Source organism: Phyllosticta capitalensis (genome assembly GCF_038381095.1).
Source record: "Phyllosticta capitalensis strain CBS 128856 chromosome Unknown BKA78scaffold_1, whole genome shotgun sequence".
Taxonomy (NCBI): Eukaryota; Fungi; Ascomycota; class Dothideomycetes; order Botryosphaeriales; family Phyllostictaceae; genus Phyllosticta; species Phyllosticta capitalensis.
This window is the reverse complement of record NW_027117439.1, coordinates 2,284,841-2,312,792: the sequence shown is the minus strand read 5'-3', so window position 1 is coordinate 2,312,792 and position 27,952 is coordinate 2,284,841. Positions and strand designations below refer to the sequence as shown.

Genomic DNA, 27,952 nt, shown 5'->3' with positions numbered 1-27,952 from the left:
GGAAAGAAGCCGCTCCCATCCTTCATTTTGGGGTTCCATTTCTTACTCACTCTTGCATTTTCAATACATTGTAAATGTCGGAAAGTTGCAAGCCCACTTTGCGACAAGTCTATCGAGGTCAACGCTCAACCCAGTGGAAACGACGTGAATCGATGACGGCTCTTTCCCTTTATTCTGCCCACAAGAAGGCGAAATAAGCACCAGGAACCAAAAGAACTCCAGTGCCTTGAAACCCCATGTACGAAATTGTCGAAATCGAGTCTTTCCAAAATGGTACTGCACACTAGAACACTCCCTTCACAACTTGTGTCATACATGCTCACCCCAAAACCAACCTACACATGGATATTACACACTTCTCTTCCTGACCCCTTGTCCCTGGCTCTGCCCCTCATCCGCAGTGCCAGTTGCGCTCGAAGCACTCAGCCCACTCAACGAACTGAAAATGCTTTGCCCACTCCTCCTCTTCCCATTGACCCAGCTCCCGCCACTCCACCTCCTGCTCCCAACACCGAGGAACCCACCGCTCTTGCCTCCTCTGTCGCCCTCGGGCGCATCCACAAAAGTGTCATGGTGAGGAGAAGGGGAGCCAGCAGAAGTGGAGCTGCCGCTACTGAAGCGACTGGACCGCCACGCAGCCTCTCCCTTGGAACCATCCTCGACAACATCTTCGGGCTCGGATGGCTCCGGGCTCACAGGATGCATGCCCAGTCCACCCCTGCCCCTGCCTTGGTCTCGCACCGCTTCGCGAATGGCCTGAGGATCTCTGAGTTCCTCCCCTTCTTCGCTCACGGCTGGTTGAGACAGCTTGAACCCGAGCGTCTCCGCCGTGCCGCGTGCCCAACTGGGGAGGCGGTGAGGGTTTGCTACACCTGCGCCCTTGTTGCTTGACAGGGCAGCCGTCGTTGCGCTGCGGCCGAGCTTGATTTTTGGCGAGGTAGGAGACGTGCCGCTCGATAGATGCGGAGCTGATGCGGGGGCGACGGTGGCACGTTTGTCTTTGGACCTTGTTTTGGCGGCAGGTGTGGGTGTGGGCGGCATGGAAGAGGAAGAAGATGTTGTGGACAGCGATGTTGTTGATGCAGCGGCTTTGTTGCCTGGCGACGACGAGTCGGGTGGCGTATAAAGGCGTTGCTGCTGACTGTGTGCTTGGAAGGAAAAGGGCGAGATTGACGGGTGATTGTAATTGTGCTCGTAAGGGGCTCGTTGGCCATAGGGATGCTGATACGGCGCCGTCAGAGGCGTGGCGAGTGCAGTTCGGGAAGCAGGAGTGCGAGAACCTTGAATGGGTGAGTGAGGAGGTGACGAGGGCCCGGGTCCAGGAAGCGACGGCAGGTTGGTGGAAGGCGGCGGCGTGGTAGGTGCGAGGGCAATGTTAGACCCAGACAGAAGCGACGACGCAGGACGGCGGTGTGACTGCTGTTGCTGCTGGGCCTCGAGGTACGCGTAGTCGGAGACATGGACACCATGCTGTTCAGGAGGGTCCATTCTTTCCCACTCGCCCGTAGCAAATGGTGACACGCTGCGGCCAGTACTCGTTGCGCCTACGCTGTCGCGCTCTTTCGACCCGACCCCCAACGATGATCCGACTGATGACACAGCGCCGCTCGATCCAGCCCACGATGCTTTGCGTTGTCCAGCTGCCGTAGGGTGCATTCCACCAGTGTTGGGCACGGTGGTTGAGGTTGTGGCAGAACCAACACCACGGCCAGATCCAGCAAACCCAGGCCCGTTACCCCTGCCTCTCCGCGAAAAGTTGAGCGGAAGAGGCGGTGGTGGCGGCGTAGAAGGGCGATGGCGTTGCCAGTCATCCGTTGCAGACGAAAACGCTGCATAGTAATCCGGATGGTTTTTCAGGGGCAAGGGGTTCGAGACACCGGGGCTATTCACCCCTCTGCCCTCTTGTTCCGCCAATTCCCTCCCTGCTACATGTGCAGCAGCTGGAGTATTCCAAGGACCTGTTCCCAAGCTCCCACCAACTGGCTGCAGTGAAATGCCTAGACCGATTCCGCTGGCGCCATAGCTGCTGCCGCTGTCGCGCAGGTTGCCCCGCGCCGCCTCATCGAAACTTCCCGCGCTACTGCGGCTGTTACGTATGTCATGGTCGTACTGCTGAAAGTCGAAATCAACAATATCACCTGATCGCGCCAACCGTCGCCGCTCCGCTGGGTCTGTCACGGTGCTGGCTCGTTCTGATGGCAGCGCGAACCCGTATGGATGCGAGATGGTGCGTGGCGGCGCGTGACCCCCATCTGGTCCATATACGTCATCCGAATCGAACTCGTCATAGCCGTCATGCGCGTGCGTTGGCGTGTTGGCGAGAGATCGCGCGATAGGACCACCACGGGATGGAGACCGCGTGTGGGATGAGGCGCGGCGCGAAAAGAAAGATGGTCGCGACGAAAGGTTGAGACTCGTGGCTGGGGTTTTTGGAGTCGTTGGAGTCGTGTTGGCCGAGAGGTAGGCCGTCTTTGTCGTTGCGGTCGTGGGGGTGGTAGTGGTTGAGTTGTTTGTTTTCGGAGGCGTCTGCTCCGCTTCGGTGATGTTTGCGCCAGTCTTTGATGCAGGGGAAACGGCTCTTTGTGCGCTTGTATCATTGCCAGTCTTACCGCCACTTCCGCCAGTATTTGGAGTTGGACTGCGTAGCGCAGAGGTTCCGCTGTCGCGCTGCGATTTGGCGTTTTGAGGCAAAAGTGAGGTCAAAGGCACATCTGAGCCACGGCGACGGAAGCCATGTACTTTGATCAACTCCCACCATCCCTTGAAGAGGCGCGGCTGTGAGAGAAGAATAAAGTGTTGCATGCCAATGAGCTATAAATGTCAGTAAAGAAGTTTAGAGATTGGTCACAACTTACTCCAAGCAGAATCAATGACCCCAACACAGATGATTCGGGCAGTCGAATATTGTTTGTATAGTGAATGCAATCATTCTTGTTGCCTTGGGATAAGAACAGGCATGCACTCCAAGTTCGGACAGAGCTGGCTGTTGTGACGGCTGTGTTGACCTCGCCAAAACGTCGATCCTGCGCCCAGAAGATCAAGACAAAGTACAGCGTCTCTATGGTGACAATGAGAGTCAGCGTAATGGTGCGCCATTGAAGGAGCAAAAGCCGTCTGAGCCGCCGCCACGCAGTCTGCGGCTTCTGCTGCGCACTCTGGCCGTATGAGCCCGAATTGATGTGCTGTCCGCGCGACTGCATCAGCACACGCAAATAGACGTAGATGCAATAGCTGGTGGTGCAAAGCTGGATCAGAATCGAGGCGCTGGAAAAGATGATTTGCCACACCCAGAGCGTCTCCATGGCATGCTCGTGGTTTGGCAGGCACGTCATGCCCACGCGGTAGGCTACGCCTGTGATGGATACGGACAGCGCGGTGAACAAAACGGGCAGCGCGATGCCGCTGGCAATGGCAAATATCATGAACCATTTCCCTGGGTCCTTGTCCCAGCAGACACGAATGTTGAGCCAGATGGCGCGCAGCATGACTGCAGCGGTTAGCAGTGTGGCAGTGTTGCTCTTTGTCCGTTACTCACCCCAGTATGCCACCCCAACAGACCCGAGAGAAAGCAGGGCACCGGACCATGCGCACGAATTGTCAGTTGCCTGCCAATTTGGCGTTATCTCGTCGTAGCACAAGTCTGGTTTTGTGCCCAGTGGTATAAACAGGCCAAGCTAGACGAATCAACACAGCTCTTTTATGTCTTCGGTCAACGTACCGTCTGGAACATGACAGCGATGGCACTGCCAATCGTCAAATAGTGACGACCGCTCTTGTTTGGAGGGAGGACCAGGTAAGATATCAAGAGGAAGCAAATGAGCGAGAACGAAGCGACTCCGAGCCAGTTGGCAGTCTGCAGGTGGGAGAGAAAGTCTAAGTAGTCAGAATTTGTTCCGGTTCTCGACTGCGGACGTACCATCGCTGTAAACCCAATCTTGAATGGGACACGGGAGGCAACATTTCGTTCCTGCTCCTGTTGGATTGAGACCACAAAAGCGGCCAGCAGTGTCTGCTCGAGTCAGTGGCAGATACGCTCTCATGGACGATACACTTACAGCCTTTACTGCTGGGATAATCTGTGTCCGGCACGAAGGGAGTCGGACACGATATGTTGTTGCTGCTAGACATTTTTGCTGTCCGCGAGACCTGTTCACTGACGCAGACTTGATCCTGCCTAGAAGAATATGTACGGGGAAGAAGAGAAGAAGATGGGCGATGAGACAAGGAAAATCATGGCGCAAGCCGGGATCAAAGAAAAATGGTATTGTGGACGGTTTTGTTCTCCGTGATGCCGCAAGCGTTGTGTTTGGAGAATGCCAAGTCTGGGCCAAGCTGCCGCCATGCATTGCGCGACCACGAGCCAGTGGGTTTTATTTTTGTCTTGTCGGGTTTGCGTGTACATTCTCGGACAGGTGCAATTTTCAAGGCAAGGAAGAGTAGGAAATTGATAAGACAAGCAAAGGAAATGAGCTCAAGTATGAGCTTTTGTTTAGCCTCTATCATGTTGATGCTCGAACGATGCCATGCCACGGATTGGCATAAGCTAGAGTACAAGTTCGGGTGGGATATCAGTTGGTCGTAACGAATCATCGTCCCCCAAACGCCATTTATGGGTTCTTGGTCAAAGTGAGCCCCTCAGACGGGCACGCCCATGAATCCAATCTTGAGCTGATTCCTGCAGCCATCCACAGCTTCCGTGCTCCAGCTATTCTTCCACTCGCGCTCTTTCTCCTTGGCCTCTTGCAGCGCCTTGCGACACTCTTCTGGCAACTCTTCTAGAATATCCTCAGACGGGTTGGGTAGGCCATTGACGCCAATGTCGTAAAAGTCTCCATCTGGGCCAGGCACGCCCAAGCCAGTCAAGGGTGCAGATTGAAAGTGCGTGTCAACTACCAGGAAATTGCGAGATACCACTGGAGGAACTTTGCCAAAGGAAGATTGAGAGGGCTGCGTGCGCTTTGTTCCGTTGACGCCATTTGTTGCTGGCACACCGTTGGTCTGGGGAACTGCGGCGATGTCCTCTTCATCGAATTCATCTGTCTCGACTGGCAATTGCTCCCAGCGAGCATGTGTCGGCTGCGTGATCTTTGGGAAAAGCATCAGGTTCGTGTGCACATCATATGTGCCTGCGAGGTTCAGGCGCCGGGCTTCAGCAAGTATGCTGTTGAAGCGACTGCACAAAGTTAGTACGTCCTAGACGTGATGCCGAAGACATTTACCTGGTAGAGCGAGCATGTTCAAACTGCCAGTTTGCTGATGTGATGTTGATTCTCCTTTTGCCCTGATTGGCTTTGCCATTTTGCAGAGGCACGCTTGGACCTCCGGTATGATACACAGCGCTAGCACCGTGCCACGCGACGTATTGATTCTTGTTGTAGGGTTCGCCCGGTGGCGGCAGACGGTCGTTGGGATCTGCGAGCTCGCCCTCGATGTCTCCTCTTGCGCGAGCTGCTTGAACGTAGTAGTCGTCGATGATCTTCTTGCCACCAATCACGATTCGCGCGCCGAACTCGCGAAAGACGGACCTGGCGGTAACCACACCAATGGCGCGCCCTTTGTAGGAGTGGGGGATGATTTCGCGGTCGATTAGGTCGCGCTTTTCCTCGTCGGTCACGATGATCTTGTAGAGCTGCATGTGCTTGGTGAAGAAGAGGTAGCTGTCCCTGAAGCCACAGCATCTGGCAGGCTCGGTGGACAACATGTAGAGCCGGTCACCGCGTCCACTGATGGTGAATACGCGCACCCTGTAGTCTCTGCCACCCAATAAGTTGCCCATTTTGTCCACCTTTTGCTCTCCCTCGGGGTCTTCTGGCAAGGCGACTTCATCGTCGACGACATCCATCATGTTCCCTTCCTTGTCGATTGGGACGCGTGTTACGTGCGACGGACCTCCTCGCGGCCTGCCTCTGAAGCCGCCGGTTGAAGGACGACCACGACGGCGCTTGACCGGAGTACCTCTTTGCGAGTCGTTGTCATTGTTGGAGTCGGCGTTGTCCCAGTCAGGTGGACGATTCTTGGGCGGACGTCCCAGGCGACGTTTGCGCGGAAATTGCTGGACCACCGGAGAGGAGCGCTCTGATGGTTCTGCTTCTACCTCTGGTTCGGCATCGTCGTCATCTTCGGGGTCTTGAACGGGAGTGGGCGCGTCTGGGTCGGCATCGGTTGCTTGGGGCGTGTCTTGAGCGGATTCGGGAGCATCTGCAGGGTCGAGGTCCGAGTCGTTAACCAAAGGCGTCGGTGTACCTGCCACGGATTGTTAGAACAGACAAAGGTGGTTGTCGGGGAGGTGTCGCGTACGGGCGGCGGCAGCAGCGGCACGAGATCTTCGTGGAGGCATGGTATCGTGCACTTTGGTGAAGTGGCGCGTCCGTCGCAGATGGGCGCGCAAGTCAGTTGATTGAATGGGCGACGTGAAGACGGCAGGCACGGTGGTTGAGGGAGCAGTTAGGCTAGTCCTAATTGGGATTTATTCTGTCTTATCTAATCAAATTTACACAAATCGGAGCCTCACCACGCCGACGACGAATGCCGGCTGACGGCGATCGGATGGCGTGGCTGACATGGTCCTGAAGCCGGGCCGCTCGCAGCATATAGCGTCATAGGTGACCTAGCAAGCCTAGGAACTCGTACTCCATGAAGCTTGCTCTCCCGTGCTTGCAGAGATTCCTTATCAGCTTGCAGAAGACTGGAATTCCAAAGCAAGATTGATATTACCGGCCGTAGAGAGCTGACCTCTGGACCTGACCGGCGGCATGTGGAATATACATGTACAGAAAGTAGACGCAAATAACTTTTGGCGTGGACCTGTTCCTTTTGCTGGCTCAAAGTTATTTCCGGCCGTTCCAGCCACCTGTTTAACGGCGAGACAGACAAAGCACAAGGAGCCATCCCTGGGCCATGTTTAGTTCCTGCGATGAGGTGGCAGGCTGGGCGGCTTTCCAGGAGCTTTCCTTTTGTGTTGCGTCTGTCAGGCGAGCAGGGCGACAGGAGCTGGTAGATACATGTCGAGTGGGTCGCACATGGCGACGATTCGACGAGGCAGAGGTGCTGAGTAGAAGCCCCGGTTCATGCACAGTTGACCACGGCTCTGCCCTGACATTGCCTGTTGCGCTATTCGGCTGCTTTGGGCCGCACCGGGTGGCGTATTTGCTGGTGCTGGTGCTGATGCTGCTGTGGACGTGGTTGGCGTTGGCTGCTGGCTGGCCTGGGGCCTCCCAAGCAGCAGGGCAGTGTGTGTGCCAGAGAAGCGGTGACTCTGACAGGTGAAGAAACGAGTGGGTCGGCCGCCGTCAAGTTAGGGGATTTGGACAAGTGATGGAGCTTCTTGTGGCCTCTGCTCGTCGAGTCTTTTCCTTCACCACGACACACATCGCCCCACCCTGTCCTGCCCGCCCAATCATCCACCCTCATTCGCCCCCGTCGGTCCCTCTCTGACTGCCCCTGCGACGGCCTCTCTAGCGAGAATATGACGAAGCCATATTCATACGCAAAGGATGTCCGCGAAAACCAACCACCGGCCGCAGGCGATCCCTCTGCAACACCATCTCAACTTCTATCCACCACTTTATCACCGCTTCCGAGACGCCCGCCGCTGAGGCCCGACTTATCCTCGTCCAAGAGCTTGAGCGCTTCGCCCACTTGCACCTTATCTTCGGTCCACCACTTCTCTCAGACGCCCTCGCATCCCTCGTCCTCGTCCAAAGCCGACCTCTCTGCCAGACCAAGGCTCGCCAGGATGACGACCCACGCGGGCCATGACACTGGTCTAAACCCTCACAGTGCCACCGACCTGCTACGTCAGGCTATTAGCTCGCAGCAGCACCACCAGCAGCAGCACAGGTGAGTTTGAAGCGCGCCGCTCCGTTGCCCGCCACTACTACGCTCCTGCGTCTCTGCCCTCTCCCGTCGTCGCTCGCTCTTCTGTCCGCCGTCCGGTCAAAAGCTCGAGGCCTGCGTCTCGAGTCCGCCGCCGCTGTTGAGTCCCCCATCAATCCTGGTTTGGACTGATTGATCTACGCCATTCGTCTTCGCTTAACCAGGGGACCAGTGGTTCGATTTTGCGATCCGCCCAATTTTCTTGAAATAGATAGCCTTTCTCGCATTTCATCATTTACTCCACTTCTCCATCTTCTCTCTTCTACAACTCAGTCTCTCCTTTACTCTCTTACTCCGCATCCTCTCCTCCGCCATGCCGTCCGCTGACCACACCACCGCTTCCAGCCGCGTCGGCGATGACGAGCACGACCACATCGGCTCTAACAGCTCTACGCCGCCCGGCGCCGCAACACCACGCCCCGACCCAACAGACAAGCGACAGCCAGGCATTCTCAGCTACTTTGGCCAGGTTCGTTCTTCCACCCCGTCGATTCCTTTGGTTTTCCGCACCCGACCGTCGCTCTCTGAGCCCTCTACACAACCCTTGAGCAGCACCACAGCACAAAAGGATGGAGATGGCCGAGCGCAGCATGCGGCGGGTCAAAGGATAGGCGCCGACGCTCTGCCGACCGCTCCCAGCTCGCCCAGCAGGTCTGGCGGCAGCAGCGAAAACAGTCCGCCATTGCTTCCACACGAGCAGATGAGCATGGCTGCTGCGGCGCCTCAGGACACTCCATCCTTTTCTCTACCAACTCCACCAATATCATCCGCATCCTCACTGCACAGAGCGAGCAAGGACGAAGGAAGTGCTCAAAATCCGCCTACAACGCCTCCCCGCTCGCGCTCTGCGAACGGCACCAACCAAAGCTCTTCCGTCCCCGCTGCTCGCCGGCACACCATCACGCCCTCCAGTCCCCTCTCCAGCATCACCACGACCTCTCCTGCCCCTGTTGCACACATTGCGAATCCCTCGAATCCCGTCACTAAAATCACGCCAATCTCCCAGTCTAGCCCCGTCGTTGCTACCCCCTCTGATTCGCGGCGCCCTTCGGCATCGGCACAAAACGAGGAAAGCAGGACGCTAACTGAAAGTGCGGCTCGTACTCAGAACACTCCGCCGCAGACCCCCCGTACTCAGTCCCAAGAAGCCAAGCAGCCTGTCGTCTCCAACCCCTCTCAATCCACGCGGAGCAGCACTTCGAACGGTGCGGGCGCAGCGAGCTGCGCGGCGCTCAAAGGAAAACTTTCAGTCTCCATTGTCGAGGGTCGCGGACTTAAGCCAAGCGTGGACCCGTACATTGTATGCCAATTTCAATGGGCAGAAGATATTTCCGCAGGACCAAAGAAGGAGGAGGAGGCGCCAAGAGGCTCCATGGCCATGATGCGTACCGACAGCGATTCTGGAAGGCCCATGGCGATTCCCATGAAGAGCCGGCAGAGCTCCAGCCACGGATTTGATTCTAGGGAGCGGAACCTGGACGAGATTACAAACCCAAAGTGGGACCATGAGGCTATCTTGTAAGTCACCTGCTTTTGCCCTGTTCCACTATAGGGCTGACGCTTGCAGTGACGTCGTGGGTGATCACGCCGAGATTGATGTTTCCGTGTACGACAAGTCCAACCAGGAGGCGTTCCTGGGACACGTCAGATTTTGTCCCGCCTTGGTGGAACACGAAAAGGGGTTGGACACATGGTTTCACCTCGAGCCAAGAGAAGGGGAGCAAGATCTCGTAACTGGCGAAATCCGTCTGCGTTTGACATTCCAGAGGGCGGAGAAGAAGCAATTCGGGCCGGAAGACTTCCAAATTTTGAAGCTCATTGGCAAGGGTACATTCGGCCAGGTATTCCAGGTTCGCAAGAAGGACACAGGCCGCATCTACGCGATGAAGGTGCTATCCAAGAAGGTGATTGTGCAAAAGAAGGAAGTTGCGCACACGCTGGGAGAGCGCAACATTTTGGTCCGGACCGCCATGGCCGACTCACCATTCATCGTTGGCCTCAAGTTTTCATTCCAGACACCGACGGACCTCTACCTGGTAACCGATTACATGTCTGGAGGAGAGTTGTTCTGGCATCTCCAAAAGGAAGGACGCTTCAACGAGGCTCGGGCCAAATTCTACATCGCCGAGCTCATTCTAGCTCTCCAGCACCTCCATGAACACGACATCGTCTATCGAGACCTAAAGCCGGAGAACATTCTTCTGGACGCCAATGGTCACATTGCCTTGTGCGATTTCGGTCTTTCCAAGGCCAACCTTACGGAGGATTCGACGACAAACACATTCTGCGGAACTACCGAGTACTTGGCCCCCGAAGTGCTCCTAGATGAGCATGGATATACCAAAATGGTCGACTTCTGGTCCCTGGGCGTATTGGTTTTTGAGATGTGCTGTGGATGGAGCCCCTTTTACGCCGAAGACACTCAGCAAATGTACAAGAACATTGCGTTTGGAAAGGTCCGCTTCCCGCGCGATGCTCTCAGCACTGAGGGCCGCAACTTTGTCAAAGGTCTCCTCAACCGCAACCCCAAGCACAGGCTGGGTGCCAACCGGGACGCCGAGGAGCTCAAGGCCCACCCGTTTTTCGCCGATATTGACTGGGACGCCTTGTCCAAGAAGAACCTGGTCCCGCCTTTCAAACCCAAGCTCAAGTCGGAATTGGACACGTCCAATTTTGACCCCGAATTCACAAACGCTCTGAATCAAGCCACCTCTCTCAATGCGCGCGCGGCCGCTCTTGCCGCCGGCATGAACCCCGCTTCAACGCCTCTCTCGCCCACGGTGCAAGCCAACTTCAAGGGCTTCACCTTTGTCGACGATAGCCACATGGAAGAGCACTTTGGTAGCATGGATCCCATGGACGAAGACGTGAAGGTTCAAGAGCCTTGGCCGCAGTCGCCCAAGCAAGCTTGCGGGGACAGAATGACTGGCATCGAATCAAGTGGAAATCCAGAGACGGACGAGCCCATCTTTAACAACTCCAACGGCGCCGGTTTCGAAGTCTGACAGGAGCCAGGAACGCAGGTTTCGAATTCCACGGGCAAGGATGCTCCCGTCGACGGGTTTCTTGAGCTTCGTTTTTCTCGCTACAAGGGATAATTTTCTTGCCTTTCGTCGCTGTGCAGACATTTCGGCTCCGTTCGGGTTTTGGGTCAAAAGTTGATTCCAATGGTTTCGGTTACCGGTTTGGTCACTACGAAATGAACAAAGCAAACAAATGCTTGATGGGCGGTTATGCTATTCTCGCGATACCCTGGCGCTCGTCTTATCACAAGTAATCAAGTCGCCGGTTTCGGTGGTGGAAGATTGCAAGAACAACAACACCAGGGTCGCTGCTGCTTACGAAAAAAACGGGTGCGCCTTGGAGAGGGGTACGGTGAGCTTGCAGAGGCGAAAACAGCCAGCCTTTTCGACTTTACAAATCCCACACTGGAGTTGTTCATCACCCTTGAGCCCTTCCTCCCCCTTCCCTATTTCCTTAATTTCTTATTTTCCACTTTTTTCTCCATCAAACTTGCATGGGACGGAGCATCATAGCATGTTTTTCTCTCGTCGCGGTCTCGCTCAATCCAATCCAAATTCAGCGTCTTTCCCCACCCCATTACCCCATTCCCGTTTTCCCCTTTTACCTCGTTTTTCGTCTCTTAGGTTGCGCGAGATTACAAGTTCCGGCTAAAGTCACCCTAAATGCAAATGACGAACAGCAGCAGCAGCAAGCAGCGTGGAATCAAAACGTTTCCTCCTCACCATCTACCTTGTCCGACATGATTGTGACTCGGTGTATTGGATGATGGTGGTGGTTGTGAAAAGAAGATGGTGGAGAAGCACGGGATTGGAGAGCAATTTGTACATAGGTTGTTGGACCAAAATGTTCGTCCGTACCCCAGTAACAAGGTGGTGTTGCCGGACCTGGGCTGGATTCGGATGGTTCGAGGGGAGGAGCTGGATGTGGTGGCTGGAGTATCCAAAGAAAAAAGATGGATACCTGTTGATATTACATGTTGAAAAGTACGGAAGTGATGAGCGATGCTACTGCTCTTTGAAGCCAACAGGCCCAGAAGAATTTGTGGTTTAGTAGAGCACGATTTGCGCCGGTTCTTCGAAAAACTGTCGCAATCCTGTGAGCTCAACTGAAGCGTTGCTTCATACCGTTGCTCATTCTCCTTGTTGACACGATACCGTCCATGGATCTACCGGCTTTTACTAGTCGTGGTGCACAAAGCTTGAACAAACTGTCAACTCAATTCTCACCGCAACGCTAACTGTTGATTGACTCTTTCACCTTCTACCTGCAAGCAAAAGATGCTGCTAGTAATCAACAGCGTCAGCATTCATGAACTCCAATAGGTATAGACTACGATGATTACTCGACAGCTCCTCCCAAGCCCATCGGACCCTGGTGGCGTGGTCCACTGCCTCGGCATCGGTACGGCCGTCTGCACCCCACCCACCTCACCCCAAGCGAGACCGCATGGCCAATGCGGTGGTGCGGTGCTTAACATCCCCAGCTTTCCCCGCTGGCACACGGAGACCAAGCACCAACTTGCCAACGACTTCGAATAGCCTTATCTTGTCAAGAAAGAGATTTGTGGAAGCATTGGAGAGCTTTGAGACCGTTTGAGAGCTCGACGCTGACGCAAGATCCGTTCTTGACGACTGAATCGAAAATCCACCGAGGGGAGAGACCCTGAACGTCATTGCCGAAGAGACAAGCTCCAGAAGCTGCTCTCGGACTCAACTCGAAAAAAGATTCCAAAGAAAGAGGCTAGGAAAAGCAAACCAAGTAAAAGAAAATGAGCGACCAACAGCAAAAGGGTCCCGGCGTGGGCTTCGAGTACCCGGCCATCGAAGTCGCTTGGGGCAAGCGCGACCTGCTGCTCTTTGCCAACAGCATCGGATGTACCGTCGACGAGCTGCACTTTCTCTACGTAAGCTCTCCCCACGTAATCGCAACCTTTGTCATTGCTAAAACCGTCTCAGGAACTGCACCCGCAATTTGCCGCCTTCCCAACCTACCCTTTGATTCTGCCCTTTAAGCACACCGACACGGACGTGATCGACTTTTACGCGCGCACCTCTGGAGGCCCACCCATTCCGGGAATCCCCAAATTTGACGCCAAGCGCACCGTCGACGGCGAGCGGCGTATCGAGGTCCTCAAGCCGCTGCCCGTGACCAGCGCCGGCCGCACGTTTGAGATTCGCCAGAAGGTGCTGGGCGTGTATGACAAGGGCAAGCCCGGGACGGTGGTCGAGACGGAGACGCTGCTTGTGGAGAAGAGCTCGGGAGAGGTGTTTAGCAGAGTGGTCGGTAGTGGGTTTTATGTTGGACAGGGGGGTTGGGGAGGTCCTAAGGGTGAGTCGAGAGAGCCATGGGAGGAGGAGAGATTGCTCAGAAAGCAGATGTACAAATGAACTTGAGCTGACGAATTCACTACACAGGTCCCAAGGGAGTCAACTATCCCCCGCCCAAGGACCGCTCGCCCGACGCAACATTTATCCAAAAGACTGGCCCCGAAACCGCGCACTTGTACCGGTACGTCTCTCTTGCCCCCTATATACCCCTACCAACCTTTACAATGATCTTTCCATCCCCCCCACCAACAACAGAAACTGACAATTGACCGCAGCCTCAACGGCGACTACAACCCCCTGCACGCAACGCCCGAACCCGGCAAGGCCATGGGTTTCGGCGGCTGCATCATGCACGGGCTGTACAGCTGGAACAGCACCGCGCACGGGCTGCTCGCGACCTTCTGCAACTCGGACCCGGCCAACCTGAAGGTGTTCCAGGCGCGCTTCGCCAGCCCCGTGAAGCCGGGAGACACGCTCGTCAGCGACTTCTGGCGGAGCGGCCCCGCCGAGGGTCAGCCCGAGGGCTGGGAGGAAGTCAGGTTCGTCACCCGCGTCGAGGGAGGCAAGGTGGTGTTGAGCAATGGACGCGCCGTGGTGAGGGTCACGGGGGTCAAGGGGAAGGCGGGAAGCAAGTTGTAGATTGGTGGACGGAGGATGGGTATGATATCGCATCGCTGTACGCACGCATGTATGCTTGTCGTTTTTTTGCTCCTGTCTGCATCGTTGTCCATCAATCAGAACGGCTTCTTGAACTTCAGGCTCTGTGCAGCAGGCTGTGAGTATCCCAGTTTTTGATAGGTCGCGCAATGAAAGGAGAGACAGCAAGGAGCTGCCAGTCTATCGGCCATTTTGAGCACGCATCACCATCCCTCCCCCTTCTCGCTCCGTTTCCTCTCCGTCCTCCATTTTCGGATAAACACAGCTGCTCAGAATCGACGCAAAATTTCCCATCTTGGGCAACTCTTCTATTCTGGACAGAAAGTCGGCAAACAAGATCAAGCAGAAGAGCCACACAAAGGTACAATCTGGGACACGTCATCTTCGACAGTTTACCCACAAACCCCAGGAGCGCGTTTATTCGCAGCTTTTGGCTTTTTGGTTTCGTTCGTTTGACCTGGAAAAAAATGTGTAAATGGACCAAGAGGATTCTCCCAAGGACTGCCCATTCCCCTGGATGCATAGAAGACGTGCTTCACTGCTCGAATGCTGCGCCCTGTCATTCTCCTCGTGGGACGTGGATACATAAAAGGACATGAATGGTGAAAAAGCAAGGCACAGTGTCTACGTCTCTCTTTGAGCACACAGGGACGCTACTGAGCCAGACACTGAAATGATGTAAAGGTCATGCCGATTTTGCGCAGAGACGAAGAAGATTTGGGCTTGGATGCCTGCTTGCTCGGTAGGCAACAACAACCTAGGTAGGCTGCAGCGCGATTGCACTGGAAGAGCGCCAATGGACTTGGCAGTAGTGCTTGCCGAAGCTTGAATCTCAAGGGTCAAGCGCACATCTTCATAGACGGAGGAGAGAGATGCGATCTTGGAGAGATTTTATTCATTGCTGGGTGGTAGGACGTCCAACACCTCCAATAAATGGATCCACCACCACTACTCCATCGCTCCTTGCTGCTTGCGCTTCTCTATGAAGTCCGAAGAACCGAACCTGAAACCCGAGCCCTCGCCAGGAAGGGTGGTGTAATGCCAGTTAAAGTGTTTACAACATCAACAGCGCATTCATCATTCCGTGTGAATCGCCATCGTGGGCCCCCCTCGTCGTTTTGCGGCGCTCGTTCCTGTTCCCGGTGCGCAACAGCGACCCACCACTGCTGCGTTTACGAAGTGCGCCGCCATGCTTCATCAGGCCTTAGTATCCGACGCTGATGAGGTAGTCGGCCAGCTGCTCGACCGTGTTGGCGGCAGCGCCGGGCTGCACACTCTCGGGGTAGTGGGTGACGAGAATGGCCTGGGTGGTCTTGACAATGACGAGACCCTCCTTGCCCTATTGTTTACAGGCGTGTTAGCAGATTTGAGAGCCAAGGGGTTGGAGGGCATGTTTGCGCCTACGCACCTTCTTTCCGTACAGACTCCGCTCGTCGGCCTTGAGCACGACGAAACGCTCGCCAGCAACGTGCAGGCCAGTGCTCTGGACCTGCTTGATGCCGTTGGCGTCGCCCTTGTCCTTGTACGCGTTCACAATCTCCTGCATCTCGTTGGGAGCAACCTGACACACTACGTCAGCCCACGTGCTTGCGTGTATTTTGGCCCCTCCTTGGCCGCAAGGCTGCAGCCCATGTGCGCAGGCGGCCCATGTATGCGCCGGGTGTGGACTAGAAGGAGGTGTAGGGGATGCGATGAACGTACGGTGAAGCCGGCCGATGCGGCCCAGACGCTGTTGCCCTCGGCGTTGAAGATGGCGGCCTTGTCGACATTGCCGGTGCCGACGAGGCTGTGGTGCGATTGTCAGCATGCGCGGGCTCGGTCGACTGTGGACTGGGCGAAGAGCAGTACCTCGTGTCAACGTATGCTGGACGATGCGTCAGTTGATGGCAGCTCGGGTGGCGCGAAGAGGGGCAGCAGCAACAGGAGCGGCGACATACCTTGCCAAGACATTGTGATGGGGATGGAGTAGGCGGGTGGTGTTGTCGGAGTCGAGGAGAGAGAGAGGGAGCTATGTACTGGTGATGAGTGAATGGACGAGCAGGAGAAAGAATAGGGTTTCGATGTTGGCGAGTTGAGTGGTCGAGTGGGGGCTCCACTGCTTACCAGCGCAGTGCCCCTCCCTCCTCAGGTCCGCTGGGCTGCGTCTCACGTCGCCGGCTGTCAGTCGGGACCGGGACCTCGCTGACCGCCTGGGATCGGCCTGACCTCAACTCCATCTCTCTGCCATTACTTCTCCTGATCATGTCTATTTCTTCTTTGCGGACTGGTCTTTGTCATATCTCTCCTCATGCTCATCATCAAGTCTTCGCCTTTGTTTGCCCTCTGTATCGGCAGATTCTAAACATATGCTTCGGTCAGTTTGCCAGCTTGACTACCTACCTCCTGAACCATCCATCCTGCAGCTCGCGCAATGCGAACAGGCGGGGACAGACGGTCCCGATGGAAAAGGCGTCATCTGAGCCTTGTCCAGGCCAAGCTGTACCACCGCAGCACGCAGCTGACGATATTGCCATGTCGTCGCTTCGCGCGCTTATCACGAAAGATTCCTCTTCGACTCTAATCAGGCCTTGTGTAACATCCACAGAGCCCAGACAGAGATACAGAGACACACGTGTTCCTGCTGAGCTGCTAGGTTGATCCTAAGCTGGAATGCCGTTGCAACAAGGATGACTTGCAGACCTGCACACCACGACAAACGCATCCAGGGGCGCATGCCACGCACGGCGGGAAAGGCTGATCCCGCTTCTGTGGACCGTGATGATCGTCTGGAAAGATGGCTCGACTCTCAGACTGTCCCGGCCAGGCAATGGCTCAATTTGTGCTTTGTTGAGTAGACTGTCGTGTATTCTTCTGGGATTCAACAGTCTACTGGTATTCGCGTAAAGTGCTCCTAATTGGGAAACTGTAGACAAAGCCCTTCATTTCAAAAGTCGCCGTACAGCAGATACGTTGCCATACAAGTCGCGAGGTGGTGAAACTACAGATCCAACCATGAAACCCAGGTTCTCCCTCGAAGAAAACCCGTTGGCAATGGAAGCGGCTCCGGTTCGGAATGCGTCCACAGCGTTCTCATCCCCGACAAGATTTAGCGAATGACGATCCTCCTTTTCTAGAACGTTGATCGGAATTCTATAGGCCTTTTTAATGGAGTTGACTCAGCGGCTGCGGTTGATCGACCATTAGTTGTTGGATTCCTCTGTGCGGTGATGCAGGTTTCAGTTGAGCTGTCGTGTCATGTTGAAAAGGAGAAGTCCTGAGATGTTTTGCAGGAGAAAGGAGAGGGCATCTGCGATTTTGGAGTCTAGGTAGTTTAGCTGAAGATATTTTGATGGCCAAATGTTCCAGGACCGTTCGTATCTGACCAGAATGACGTCGTCAGTAGTCGTTGCTAGCATGACACGTTTGAGCAAGCATCATGTCGGCCAGATGACTCGACAGGCGGGGTCTGTCAGGCTGGCCATCAAAAGAAAAAAAGACACAAACCATAGAGGACAACACAAAGACAAGAATTCGAACATCAGCATTGTCCGGCGCGACTGTGCCACTCGTGGTTCCTGGAGGGCAGATGGTTTGTCATGGAAAACGGGAGTAGCAGCTGTTCCGTTCCTCTCGCAACTTGCATGCATATGACCCCACCACATCCATGACTGTGATGTCTCGGTAGGAGGCCGATTGTTTTGCACCACCACAATCGATTGCTTCATCCACCTTTCTGCGAAGCACCACCAGTGTCCACCTTTGCTGGTACTTTAACCAGCAGTCTGGCGCGTGCATCCCTCCATCCAGCAACCCAGGGAACTGTCAGCCACCCACTCCCTCCCGTCACTCGCGCTCGGACAACTTACCTGAGCCAACCCAAGGCGGTGTCCACCCACTACGGTTCCAACCAACAGCCAGACCGACAGCTTCCCGTCCTCTCTTCCTCCTCCACTTACCGTAGTCTCTTCTTGCCTTGCCTATATCCACACCTGCCTTCCGCCTAGAACGAACAGCAAGCCAGAAAAAGCACCACCTGTTGCCTGCTACTTGTCATCAACAACACCATGGCATCTGGAGCGCAACGCCGCATCAGCAAGGTACTTCACGTCCCTCCTCCGCGACGACTGGCCAGAAGTACCGGGACGTCAACCAACGCTACGCGTCTTGTTCTCGCGGTAGCAACAACAGCGACAGAAGAATACGTAGCTGACACGTTGTTGACAGGAGCTGGCTGAGGTCACCAACTCGCCGCCGGCGGGCATGAAGGTGACGCTTGGCGACGGCGGATCCAACCTGCACGTGTGGGAGGTGCTGATTGACGGGCCCGAACAATCGGCATACGCGGTACGATGACTCCCCATCCGCACCACCTTCCTCCCACGCCCTTTTCCAAATCCCAATCTTAGGGCCAAAGACCAGACCACCAACAAGTCCTCTTTACTTGATTGACCCACGCTGACTCGACACAAACACGTCCAGGGCGGCCAATTCAAGCTCGTCATCACCCTTCCCAAAGAATACCCCTTCAAGCCGCCGACGCTCTCCTTCCACACCAAAATCTACCACCCCAACGTGTCCAACGACGACAAGGGCCTCATGTGCCTGGGTATGCTGCGCCCCGACGCGTGGAAGCCGCCCAACAAGCTGGCCGCCGTGCTGGACATGGTGTACAATCTGCTGATTGAGCCGGACGTGTCTGACCCCGTCGAGTCGGGCATTGCCGACGTGTACAAGAGGGATCGCCAGGAGTTTAACACGACCGCCAAGGAGTGGGTCAAGCGGTATGCTGCGAAGAAATAGGTGAGAAGAGATGGGTTCGGAGTAGGGTGATGTGCGGTCGCGGTGCGCTGGGGGACATCTCCGCGGGAAGAGTATGAGGATCGAGAGACAGACTTGCGGCTTTGTTGGTCGCTCTCTGTTGTCTCAGCTGCGGCGTGTGTGCGTGCAGATGGACAAACGGCCCGTCAAAGCGGCGGCAAGCAGTCCAGAAATTGACAACCGGCAAGAGAGCCGGTGTTCAAAGAGCTGGGTGTGAGAGAGGCTTGGGCCCAGATTATAGCAGCGGTAGGACGACACAACAACATGGGCATATTGACGGAGTTGAGGCGTGTGGGGTTTCAGAAATGGGGATAAATGGATTGGACACAGACATGTGAGCAATCTATGACTTGATTGAGTGCTTATTTGATACCATGCTTGAGTGATTACCGAACAAACTATCAAGACACGAAAAAGAAATCAGAGGAGCAAAGTAAAGGCAAAAGGAAAGCAGGTAAGTCACGGTCAGCAGACATCTTTATAAATGAGAACGAACACCTTGCCATGCCCTTCACCCTCTTTCTTCTTTGCTAATAGTATAGGTATAAGACAATTATACAACGATAGCCCAAAGGCAGCGTGGGAGGCCAATCAAAGATGCCTAAGGAAAATTGGAGTTGGAGGACCCTGTGATCGGTCTCATCGCGTATGCTACCCATGATCTGCGCTTGATTCATTTGCTAATCTTGTTTAGAATGTCACTGCCGCCTGGTGTTGAGAACCCCATCAACACTGACACGGAGGAGTGGCAAGATATGGTCGTAGAGCACCTGGAGCACCCCGTTAAGAAATAGTCCCCAGTTGGACATACATGGGTCGTGTACCCGCTGACCGACTCCAAATGCGGTCGCTCTTCTCCACCTGCGTTGTCCTGCCCCTTCAAAAGGTGACTACAATGGCACAGTGGGTGACGAAAGAAATCGCTGGTTTTGAGAATTTCTATTGCTAAATCAGAACATATAGTGACGTGGAGTCTTCAAGCGCTTGATGTCTTGAACATAGAGAGAATTGTTTTCTTCTAATGAGTAGTCATAAGGAGCCTCCAAGCGCTTGCGTCTGAGCATGCGACGACTTTAAGCTGAGCCTTAGTTCAATTTCTTTCGCCGCCTACTGTGGTGGGACAACAACGATGAGAAAAACACCATCTCCCCGGATCCACCTGGTAGCGCAAAGAAGCGCAAGCGCGACGACGAGGACCCCTAGCCCAATGCGAAGAATCCCAGGTCCAGCGTCACATTTGGACCAGCTGTTGCAACCCCATCTGGTTCCCCGCGCTTCTTCAGCTCACGGACAACGGATAAAATGACGATGCTCCCGTCACTCCAAGAGAGCCATCCATGGTTTTCGGACCCTGCCATCACTGTCTGCCTCATCTGGCCCCCCGCCGCCTCTTCAGTTCACTGACAACGGAGTCAGCCAATCAAGATGTTGGATGTCCAACCCATCCCGGCCCTCACAAACTACATGCCGGACGAGAGAGACCAGTATAGAGACGCCGAATTTGTACCAGCACCTACTACTGGATGGTACTTCAACAAGGCTAATACAGTGAAGCGCGATTTTAGGCCCATTACTAGAGATACTATAGCTATTATCCACTACTTTCGCTTCAACTCAATTCCCAATTCCTTAATCAACAAAATTCTTTCCCCCAACCTTAACCCCCAAGATCACAAGTACAAGCTCCAGAAGCAGGAGCTAAAGGACCTTGAGATAGACCTCTAGTTCAAGCTCTAGGGCCTACCTAACAAGGATATAGCCTGGGAAAAATGGAACTATCTCCTAAAGCTCATACTGGCCGAGGTCACCTTTTTCAATAGGTGCACCTACCTCAACAACCTTAACCACAAGTACCAGCAATTTGGCTGCCACCCTTCTACTAGCATTAATAAGGATAAAGAGTTTATAGTAGAGCAAGCATCACTTAAGGAAGAGTTCGTGCGATATAAAGACCTGGCCCTCAATACCCTCAACAGCAGCCTCAGACATCTGGAGAGGACGGGTAGAGCAGCAGGCAAGCAACCAGAGCTCCGCTCAACCACAGCTCCAAGGCCCTGCAGAGAGGTCGATCGCCTCCGGGCCATGATCGATAAGCTCAGCTCAATCAAGGTCAACAAGGACTTTCGAATCCAAGACCCTACAGCCCCGCATACAACCCCGGCCACACAAAACAATGCTGCTCCGGCCACCAGGCCCACCACTACTACAAGAGCAGAGTTTGTGCCGTACTACAGGGAGCTGGAGAAGGGTATGTGGTTCCTTTTTTGGGCCAATAAGCTGAACAAGGAGTGGTGGCATCGGTCTGGTGGGCCCTCTATCCAACTGTTGCGCTTGAGCGCAACTACAACAATGACGGCCAGGGATGTATTGGCACTTTCATGGGCAACGTCTTCTGTACTGTATGCTCCAAGATTTGGTCCCTCTTTTTAGTGCCCCGCCTGGTTAACAACCGCGTCCATCTCCTGCACTTGCCTATGGACAGTCAGATCCTTAAGCTTCTGTTGAGGAGAAATGACGTCCATAAACAAATTCGCAAAGTGGAGAGGAGTTTGTTCGCCCATGGTGCCAATGCTCTTGAACCATCAATTGATGATGATAAAGAGTTCATGGCGCAGCAAGCAAGCATCGAAGAAGAGTCCAAGAGGTTTAGAGATCTGGCCCTCAATACCCTCAACATAAGCCTCAGACATCTGGTGAGGATGGCTGGAGCTACAGGCAAGCAACCAGAGCTTCACACTAAATACAACGCAAAGCCCCTGCAGAGGGAACTAAGGCGATCGACTCCAAGCAATGCTCGACCAGCTTAATTCGATTACTATCAACGAACGACGCCTAGTAGCAAAAGTCGTGGCACGCACAGGAGCTCGATCAAGAGAAAGCAGCCAAGTTCGAAGTGGCCGTAGAGCAGTGGAAATATTCCATGTAAAAATGTACGTATACACGGAGCATTCAAGCATCTTCCCCACTCAAGCCTGGAATTCTCCAAGTCGTTTGTGTAGAGCTACAGGGAGTAGTCGTAGGTACGTGTGCCACGAATTCTGCTACTGGGCCTTGGAGTGCGCCTGCTGAACGACTCCAGATGGGGATTGGGTTGCCGGTAAACATCGCAACTCATCGATCGCGCATCTGAGCCGCAGGTCTGGGACATTCTTTCTTCTTTGGTCGCACGATGCGTTGTGGATGGGGGTGGAGTGAGCCAGGGCGATTGGGGAGTAAGTCTGGCCTGGGGTTTGCTTTTGAACGTTTGCCCTGCAGACGGCCTGGTGGAATTGGTAGATGCAATGAAGTGCAAGACATTTGAGACCTCGAACTGCATTGATGTGTTGTTTTTGTATCTATATCCTCGCCCATAGACTCGCCGTGAGTGGGCGGGAGGTGAGAGGGAATGAAACTTGAACTTCGAACAGGCTCTCTACCAAGGCATGTAGTACTTACTCTACTACGAGCTTGATAATGGCCTAGGCACCCATGCACGTGCTAACGTGCCATTACGCGTGGACGTCTCTCCTCTCCCTACGAACCAATCAAAGTTAAGCCTCGGCAGCCATCCATGGAAAATGAGATGAATCATCAATTCAGCACCAGCATCGCAATTCGATCCATCAGCCTCCTGTCCGAGTCTGCGTGCATGACGATCGTCAAAGCATAGATGCGTGGAGCAGAATTGGTCAGAAGCGTCGACCAAACGGCACGCGAGCAGCAAGCGAGCAAGCAGCAGATGACCATCGACGGGCCCGTCCGCTCGTGTGGGCATAAGGAAGCAGAAGAGTTTGGAGGGGAGAAGAAGAAGGACGGAAAAAAATTGGCTTCGATGCGCCCTTCTAGAACGTGTCAATCCTCCGGACTTTTTCGAGATTTGCCCGTCGTCGTCGCTGCACTGCTGCCGGCTGGTGGGTTGTTGGCCCGCGAATGGTCGTGCGCGCCGCACGGCAGCGGCAAGCTCGGCGTTCATTCTGGCAGCGAGTCTTGCCTTGAGGGGAGAGGGAGGTGGTGATCTCCCTGGGTGCCGAAATTGCTTGTTTGACTTCTGCCAGTGATTTTGCTGGAAGAGGGGGAGATGTAAGCGCATGATGGCAAATATTTCTTCCTTTTTTTTCGTGTTGAGAGGACATATCAGATGTGCTACTGTGGTGTAGGCACGTGGTCACATGGCAGCGCCAAACGACGTTGATGGCCAGTAAATTGCTTTGCCGCGGATGTTGTCCCACGGTTCAGGGACAGCAAAGAGAGCAAGGTCCGCGGGACAAACGCCATGGCTGCGAAATTTGAGCGCTGTCGTCGCCCGTCATTCCCGTCACTTCCTGTCAAAATGTAATTATAGTCAGAGTCAGTCGGCGAGATGCGCCAGTAGAGGCAGTCAGGCAACCAGCAGCTAGCCTCAGCAAGCGACTCATCAGCGAGCGAGCGTCGAGCGACGGGGCGGGAGTTTCCCGTCCGTCGCCCTATGCACGAGTTGTTCGGCCTCTTGGAGAAGGTGATGGGCACAACAAAACTGGCCATGGAATCGGCGGATTGCCCGGTTGGTGAAGCCGGGCGGTGATCAGCAAGGCAAGCTTTTTTTCTTGTAACTTTTTTCAGCAACGAGCAACCAACGATGATGGCCACGATGATGTAATGTTGTTGATGTTCGCGTGTGGAATGCTCGGCACTTGAGGTTGTGGTTCCTTGGCTGAGACGTGCTCCTCGTGTCTTGTGTTTGCTGAGTGCCTGTGGAGGGAAGAGCCGCCGACGTTTGCTGCGCGAGGACGCGGGCCACGCTGTGGTGGAACAGCGCCTTCGGCCTCGTCGGACGCGAGGATTGAGAGAGGAGAGGAGCGGACATTAACGACTTGAGGAGTTCACGAAAACTGGGGAATTCGGGAAGCAGAACGAGGACCTTGAAGCAGGGTTACAGAGAAGAGGACGCAAGCATGTAGAGGGCCGCCGTTGTGTAGAATTGCAAAAGTGTTTGTTTATGCATGGTTGAAGATGGGATGGCGGCAATTGGAGTGGCTTGTTTCGTCAAGGTGCGTGCGGGGGTCAGTACCTTGCTCTTTAGGTTAGTAATTGCAAATTTGTTTGAAATTTAATCAAATATGGGATCCAGGCCAATAGGATGATCTGAATTATTCAATGGTACTGAATTAAGTAATTGTACGCAAGGCCACTGCATTGCTGTTGGTGCAGGAGCAGGCTACTAGATTGGGAAGTGACTAAGCGTGGGCCCTGCAGACACGTTTCTGCCGGACTAATTTTTTCGCGAACTTACACCACCACACCCTGGTCAAATCTGTCCTGCACCAATACGAGTCTTTACCCCATTCAGCTATTTACTCGCTTGAAGTGCACTAGTCACACCTCAATCTTACACCTGACCTCAGTCAGGTCTGTCTTACACCAATACGAGTCTTTACCCCATCCAGCTATTTGTTCATTCATCGCTAATTGAAGCATGCCAGATCTGAACAGGGAAGAGGCGCTGCGACGGACCACAACAAAGGCGGACTTTTCGTATGTTTCAACTCTGCGAAGCGCGAGCTTTGACACGTTCGACATCCGTACGTCCAGTCTTGGAAGAGGTGCATGCTTCTCGGTGCGGTGCCACTGGGCAGAAAAACACATGGGGCGCCAAGAAAGATCCATCTGCAGGGGGATTCCGTGTCTCGCGCGGCCCGTCGCTGATGGGAAGATCTGCCATCCTTCCTTCACTTTTGGTGGGCGGCGGTGAGAACTGGAGATCAGGGGAACTGATGAGGATGCCTACATGAAGTGAGCTGGCAACCGGTACACAAATGAAAGAAGATTTGAATGATGAAGAATCGAACTTTTCCATCCATCAACAAATTTCAGTCGGCAGTCAAGTCAAAAATTACCAGGACCAGGCCGTCAGCGCGCCGGACATCGTGGCATTAGGAGGGCGACAAGGCAAGGGCTGCTCCCGGTCCTCTGCTCCTCATCTCGACGCTCGAGCGCCACAAGGTGAATCTCCGGCTCCTGTTAGCGCTTTGCTCCTTCAATGCATTAACTACTGGCGACTCGCCTTGAGGAGGCAAAGCAGCATTCCCCCGGCCAACAATTGCTGCTGTTGCAAAAGATATCTGACTCTCAACTGACTCTGGATCTGGATCCGAGGTGAAGCTCAATTGAGACGTAGGGAATGAGACGCCCAGTCTTGCCCAGCTCTCGCTTGCGCCCTCAGTAGGCCTACCATGGTCGACATTCACCCGGTTCACGATGCCCTGCACAGCATCTTACAGCACCACCACCATCACAACCACCATCGCAAGAGGCGCCCTGATGCTCTTCAGCACGTCGATGTTGTTCGTTCTGGGAGATCAACACCCACCAGCGCTCCGCACTCTCCACGCCTGAATGGCTTGGGCATGCACCCTGTCGACGCGCCTACTGGTCCGCCCTTGGGAATAATCGACACCCCGCCAGACTCGATTGCGTCTACCGACGAGTCTCGCGAGTCTGTCGATATCGACCGTCCCTTGTCTTTTGCCGCTCCCCTTCCGCACCTCCCGCTCCGCAAACAGTCGTCTCAACGCCTTCGACAGCGCGCCCAATCCCCTGCCGTTCCCAGCCTGGGGTCCCCTATCCGCGAAACTTACAGGATCCCACGCTCCGTCGAACCTCCGTCCTCGCCCATCTCGACCTCCGCCGGCCGCTCCCGTGCCACTAGCATCGCCTCGCGCCCATATACCGACGACACTTCCCCTGGCCCAAGTGTGCATCCCTCTCCCTTTGGTTCCCCGGCGCCTCCCTCGCCCCAGCTGCTGCACCACGACCTCGTCCATGACCTTGCCCGCCCTCTCCCCCGCCCGCGAGCCTCGTCTCACACTCACATCAAGCCTCATCGCCAGCTGAGGGCCTCGGCCTCGATTCCGAATCTGGTCAAGTTCGGCGAGCGCCAGTCTTCCGCCAACCACCGATGGGACAAGACCAACACCGTCCGTGACAGCTACGCCTCTATGCTTCGGAGGGAACCCCCCGTCCGCCCTGCACTCGCCGACTTTCGCTCCAGCACCCGTTCAGGCTTCACCATTGCTTCGTCAGGCGCCGTTGCAACTCCGCGCAGCAGCGTCGTCTCGTCCCGAAGCGTTTCCGCCAACACTGCCATCACCTCCACCACTCACCCTGAACCTGACCCTGAACGCCAAGCCTCGGACCACACCGACCTCGAGCACAGTGATGCCGAGTCCGAACAAGGCATGACTGTGGAAGATGCCATCGACATGTACGAGCAGGGTTTCACGGATGATCTCCCTGCTGAGGAAATCCCCGACGGATCTGACGAGGGGTACTCGTCTCAGGTTCCCACCTACCCTGGTCCCGAAGAACATCAAACCCCGCCAAGGGTGCGAAGGCATTCCACCACCGCTGTGCGAGACTCCGCCCTTGGGCCCGAACTCCCCCCTGACAACGACATTCCTTACGTCACGCCCTCTCGCGTCTCCCGAACCTCCCAGATCATGGCTGCTCAGGAAGAAGCAATGAAGAAAGATCCTCCCACCTCTGCCACCTCGGCCAAATCCGATGCACCAAAGCCCCCCGCAAAACAACGCCCACCCACACATCCACGACCAGAGCGAGCGTACGCCCGGTTAAAGGACTCGTCTTCGATCCCGCGCGATTGCTATGGATTCAAAAAAGCTACCCAGTACATCACCGTCGACCAGTATGACGCTTGGAACAGGCCGTATACCGAGTACGTCGAACGCCGGCGGAAGAAATGGCAAAGCCTCATGAAGTCCAATGGCCTTCCGACAGAACAACCCACACGATTCCCTCCCCGGTCGGAGAAGATGAAGAGATATATCCGCAAGGGAATTCCTCCGGAATGGCGAGGACAGGCTTGGTTCTGGTACGGCGGCGGACCTGCACGACTGGAGCAAAATCCGGGCTTGTACTGGGACTTGGTTGAGCAGGTCAATGACGGCAAGCTCAGCGAGCAAGATCGGGAGCACATTGAGCGGGATCTCAATCGTACCTTTCCTGACAATGTCAGATTTAGGCCCGAGTCGCGCGCGTCGATGAATGCTGCTCATTTGCTTGACACGCGTGCAACAGAGCTTACGCCCGAGTGTGAGACGCCAATTCTGCGCGCGCTGCGCCGTGTGCTCCAGGCTTTTGCTGTGCACAATCCTGGAATTGGCTACTGCCAGTCCCTCAATTTCCTAGCCGGCCTGCTACTCGTCTTCCTGGATGAAGATGAAGAAAAGGCTTTCATCTTGCTGGACATTATCACCAGCGTCCATCTCCCCGGTACCCACGGTCGTGTGCTCGAGGCCAACATTGATATTGGCGTCTTGATGCAATGCATCCGCGAGTCTATGCCTGCAATCTGGAACAAGATTGACGACACCAAAGATATGGGCGGCAACATCTCGACTGGCGCCGCGCGTCTCCCCACCGTCTCCCTTGCCATGACCTCCTGGTTCATGTCACTCTTTGTCGGCAACTTCCCCATCGAAACCGTCCTTCGCGTGTGGGATTCATTCTTTTACGAGGGCTCCAAAACCCTCTTCCGCATCGCCCTCGCTGTCCTCAAAATGGGCGAGGCCGAGATTCGTGCCATCAATGACCCTATGGAAATCTTTCAAATCATTCAAACCATCCCCCGTCGCCTCATTGACCCCAACACCCTCATGGAGGCGTGCTTCCGACGCCGCAATGGCTTCGGTCACGTCTCGCAGGCCACAATCGACAGCCGGCGAATTGAAAGACGCAAAGCGCATCAAAAAGACATGGTTCGCATCAGCGGTGCGTGGGGAAAGCCGCCGCCTGCGAAGGAAACGGAAACGATGAGCATCTTTAGCAGACCCAAGACGGCCGCGACGGTTCGTCGGGTGGCGTCCAAAAAGCTCAAGGGCAAGAGGCGAGCACGCACCGACCAGGTGCAACAACAGTCGTAAATTTGTTTCTTGGTGGAACTGGAATGCACGGTTTTTTGGGTAACAGATGGCGTTGATCGCGACCGGCGTTGAATAGCGGAGCGGAATGCTGCTTGCTTGCATTTTGGATACCAGACTTCTGGCGACTGCTTGGGCGGCTGCTATTTTTCATTTCCTCTTCTTCTTCTTCTTTCTCAATTTGGTCAACTTTGGATCTTTCAGATTTTTCATGGTCACCCTACCACCTCTACCTACTTTCACTCCTACCCCGACCATCAACCATCTTTTGCTCCACTGCTCATCTAACGGCTTCTCAACGGACACCTACACACATAAACGGCATACCTCATATACCATTACATACCATACGCCCTTTTCTTGAGAAAAGTTTTTCCT

General features: G+C 54.8%; 10 protein-coding genes across 10 annotated transcripts; 6 read left to right on the top strand and 4 right to left on the bottom strand.

Annotated features, from left to right (window-relative positions):
• Positions 1 to 348: 348 nt before the first annotated feature.
• On the bottom strand, positions 349 to 4,128 carry BKA78DRAFT_291453 (uncharacterized protein; the record flags this gene model as incomplete). The annotated part of the gene is made up of 6 exons (XM_066885899.1): positions 349 to 2,811; positions 2,856 to 3,487; positions 3,536 to 3,674; positions 3,719 to 3,873; positions 3,917 to 4,009; positions 4,056 to 4,128. 6 exons carry the CDS (start codon positions 4,126 to 4,128, stop codon positions 349 to 351), a joined length of 3,555 nt encoding a protein of 1,184 aa, XP_066749501.1.
• Positions 4,129 to 4,352: 224 nt separating this feature from the next.
• On the bottom strand, positions 4,353 to 6,380 carry BKA78DRAFT_334688 (chromatin remodelling complex Rsc7/Swp82 subunit-domain-containing protein). The gene is made up of 3 exons (XM_066890202.1): positions 6,298 to 6,380; positions 5,220 to 6,243; positions 4,353 to 5,173 (listed from the first exon to the last, which is right to left on the bottom strand). Exons 1-3 carry the CDS (start codon positions 6,335 to 6,337, stop codon positions 4,636 to 4,638), a joined length of 1,602 nt encoding a protein of 533 aa, XP_066749500.1. The 5' UTR covers positions 6,338 to 6,380; the 3' UTR covers positions 4,353 to 4,635.
• A 1,808-nt stretch (positions 6,381 to 8,188) lies between these two features.
• BKA78DRAFT_348827 (kinase-like domain-containing protein) lies at positions 8,189 to 10,880 on the top strand (the record flags this gene model as incomplete). Its single annotated transcript, XM_066890697.1, has 2 exons — positions 8,189 to 9,393; positions 9,443 to 10,880. The coding sequence occupies 2 exons, from the start codon at positions 8,189 to 8,191 to the stop codon at positions 10,878 to 10,880; spliced, it is 2,643 nt and encodes an 880-aa protein (XP_066749499.1).
• A 1,652-nt stretch (positions 10,881 to 12,532) lies between these two features.
• On the top strand, positions 12,533 to 14,087 carry BKA78DRAFT_14153 (HotDog domain-containing protein). The gene is made up of 4 exons (XM_066882774.1): positions 12,533 to 12,802; positions 12,855 to 13,227; positions 13,314 to 13,407; positions 13,502 to 14,087. The coding sequence occupies exons 1-4, from the start codon at positions 12,668 to 12,670 to the stop codon at positions 13,863 to 13,865; spliced, it is 966 nt and encodes a 321-aa protein (XP_066749498.1). The 5' UTR covers positions 12,533 to 12,667; the 3' UTR covers positions 13,866 to 14,087.
• Positions 13,949 to 14,784, top strand: BKA78DRAFT_14101 (uncharacterized protein). Its single transcript, XM_066882761.1, has one exon. It carries the CDS (start codon positions 14,033 to 14,035, stop codon positions 14,480 to 14,482), a length of 450 nt encoding a protein of 149 aa, XP_066749497.1. The 5' UTR covers positions 13,949 to 14,032; the 3' UTR covers positions 14,483 to 14,784.
• A 303-nt stretch (positions 14,785 to 15,087) lies between these two features.
• BKA78DRAFT_348825 (profilin-A) lies at positions 15,088 to 15,833 on the bottom strand (the record flags this gene model as incomplete). Its single annotated transcript, XM_066890696.1, has 5 exons — positions 15,088 to 15,222; positions 15,292 to 15,444; positions 15,585 to 15,669; positions 15,732 to 15,747; positions 15,821 to 15,833. 5 exons carry the CDS (start codon positions 15,831 to 15,833, stop codon positions 15,088 to 15,090), a joined length of 402 nt encoding a protein of 133 aa, XP_066749496.1.
• Positions 15,834 to 17,537: 1,704 nt separating this feature from the next.
• BKA78DRAFT_302816 (ubiquitin-conjugating enzyme E2-16 kDa) lies at positions 17,538 to 19,090 on the top strand. Its single transcript, XM_066887484.1, has 3 exons — positions 17,538 to 17,959; positions 18,087 to 18,206; positions 18,342 to 19,090. Exons 1-3 carry the CDS (start codon positions 17,927 to 17,929, stop codon positions 18,660 to 18,662), a joined length of 474 nt encoding a protein of 157 aa, XP_066749495.1. The 5' UTR covers positions 17,538 to 17,926; the 3' UTR covers positions 18,663 to 19,090.
• A 1,015-nt stretch (positions 19,091 to 20,105) lies between these two features.
• BKA78DRAFT_291447 (uncharacterized protein) lies at positions 20,106 to 21,487 on the top strand (the record flags this gene model as incomplete). The annotated part of the gene is made up of 3 exons (XM_066885898.1): positions 20,106 to 20,356; positions 20,501 to 20,928; positions 20,970 to 21,487. 3 exons carry the CDS (start codon positions 20,106 to 20,108, stop codon positions 21,485 to 21,487), a joined length of 1,197 nt encoding a protein of 398 aa, XP_066749494.1.
• Positions 21,488 to 22,002: 515 nt separating this feature from the next.
• On the bottom strand, positions 22,003 to 22,929 carry BKA78DRAFT_302814 (uncharacterized protein). The gene has a single exon (XM_066887483.1). The coding sequence runs from the start codon at positions 22,747 to 22,749 to the stop codon at positions 22,120 to 22,122; it is 630 nt and encodes a 209-aa protein (XP_066749493.1). The 5' UTR covers positions 22,750 to 22,929; the 3' UTR covers positions 22,003 to 22,119.
• Positions 22,930 to 26,155: 3,226 nt separating this feature from the next.
• Positions 26,156 to 27,577, top strand: BKA78DRAFT_244010 (rab-GTPase-TBC domain-containing protein; the record flags this gene model as incomplete). The annotated part of the gene is made up of 1 exon (XM_066883994.1): positions 26,156 to 27,577. The coding sequence occupies one exon, from the start codon at positions 26,156 to 26,158 to the stop codon at positions 27,575 to 27,577; it is 1,422 nt and encodes a 473-aa protein (XP_066749492.1).
• Between the last annotated feature and the right edge of the window lie 375 nt (positions 27,578 to 27,952).

Excerpts from the sequence above, each read along its gene's own strand:
- BKA78DRAFT_334688 (XM_066890202.1), bottom strand. The coding sequence starts at position 6,337 with ATGCCTCCACGAAGATCTCGTGCCGCTGCTGCCGCCGCCC. Across the intron at positions 6,244-6,297 it reads TGCCGCTGCTGCCGCCGCCC|GTACACCGACGCCTTTGGTT; the intron begins GTACGCGACACC and ends AATCCGTGGCAG. Across the intron at positions 5,174-5,219 it reads GAACATGCTCGCTCTACCAG|TCGCTTCAACAGCATACTTG; the intron begins GTAAATGTCTTC and ends AACTTTGTGCAG.
- BKA78DRAFT_14153 (XM_066882774.1), top strand. The coding sequence starts at position 12,668 with ATGAGCGACCAACAGCAAAAGGGTCCCGGCGTGGGCTTCGAGTACCCG. Across the intron at positions 12,803-12,854 it reads ACGAGCTGCACTTTCTCTAC|GAACTGCACCCGCAATTTGC; the intron begins GTAAGCTCTCCC and ends AAACCGTCTCAG. Across the intron at positions 13,228-13,313 it reads GGGTTGGGGAGGTCCTAAGG|GTCCCAAGGGAGTCAACTAT; the intron begins GTGAGTCGAGAG and ends TTCACTACACAG.
- BKA78DRAFT_302814 (XM_066887483.1), bottom strand. The coding sequence starts at position 22,749 with ATGCGCTTACATCTCCCCCTCTTCCAGCAAAATCACTGGCAGAAGTCA.
- BKA78DRAFT_302816 (XM_066887484.1), top strand. The coding sequence starts at position 17,927 with ATGGCATCTGGAGCGCAACGCCGCATCAGCAAG. Across the intron at positions 17,960-18,086 it reads CGCAACGCCGCATCAGCAAG|GAGCTGGCTGAGGTCACCAA; the intron begins GTACTTCACGTC and ends CGTTGTTGACAG. Across the intron at positions 18,207-18,341 it reads CCGAACAATCGGCATACGCG|GGCGGCCAATTCAAGCTCGT; the intron begins GTACGATGACTC and ends AAACACGTCCAG.
- BKA78DRAFT_14101 (XM_066882761.1), top strand. The coding sequence starts at position 14,033 with ATGAAAGGAGAGACAGCAAGGAGCTGCCAGTCTATCGGCCATTTTGAG.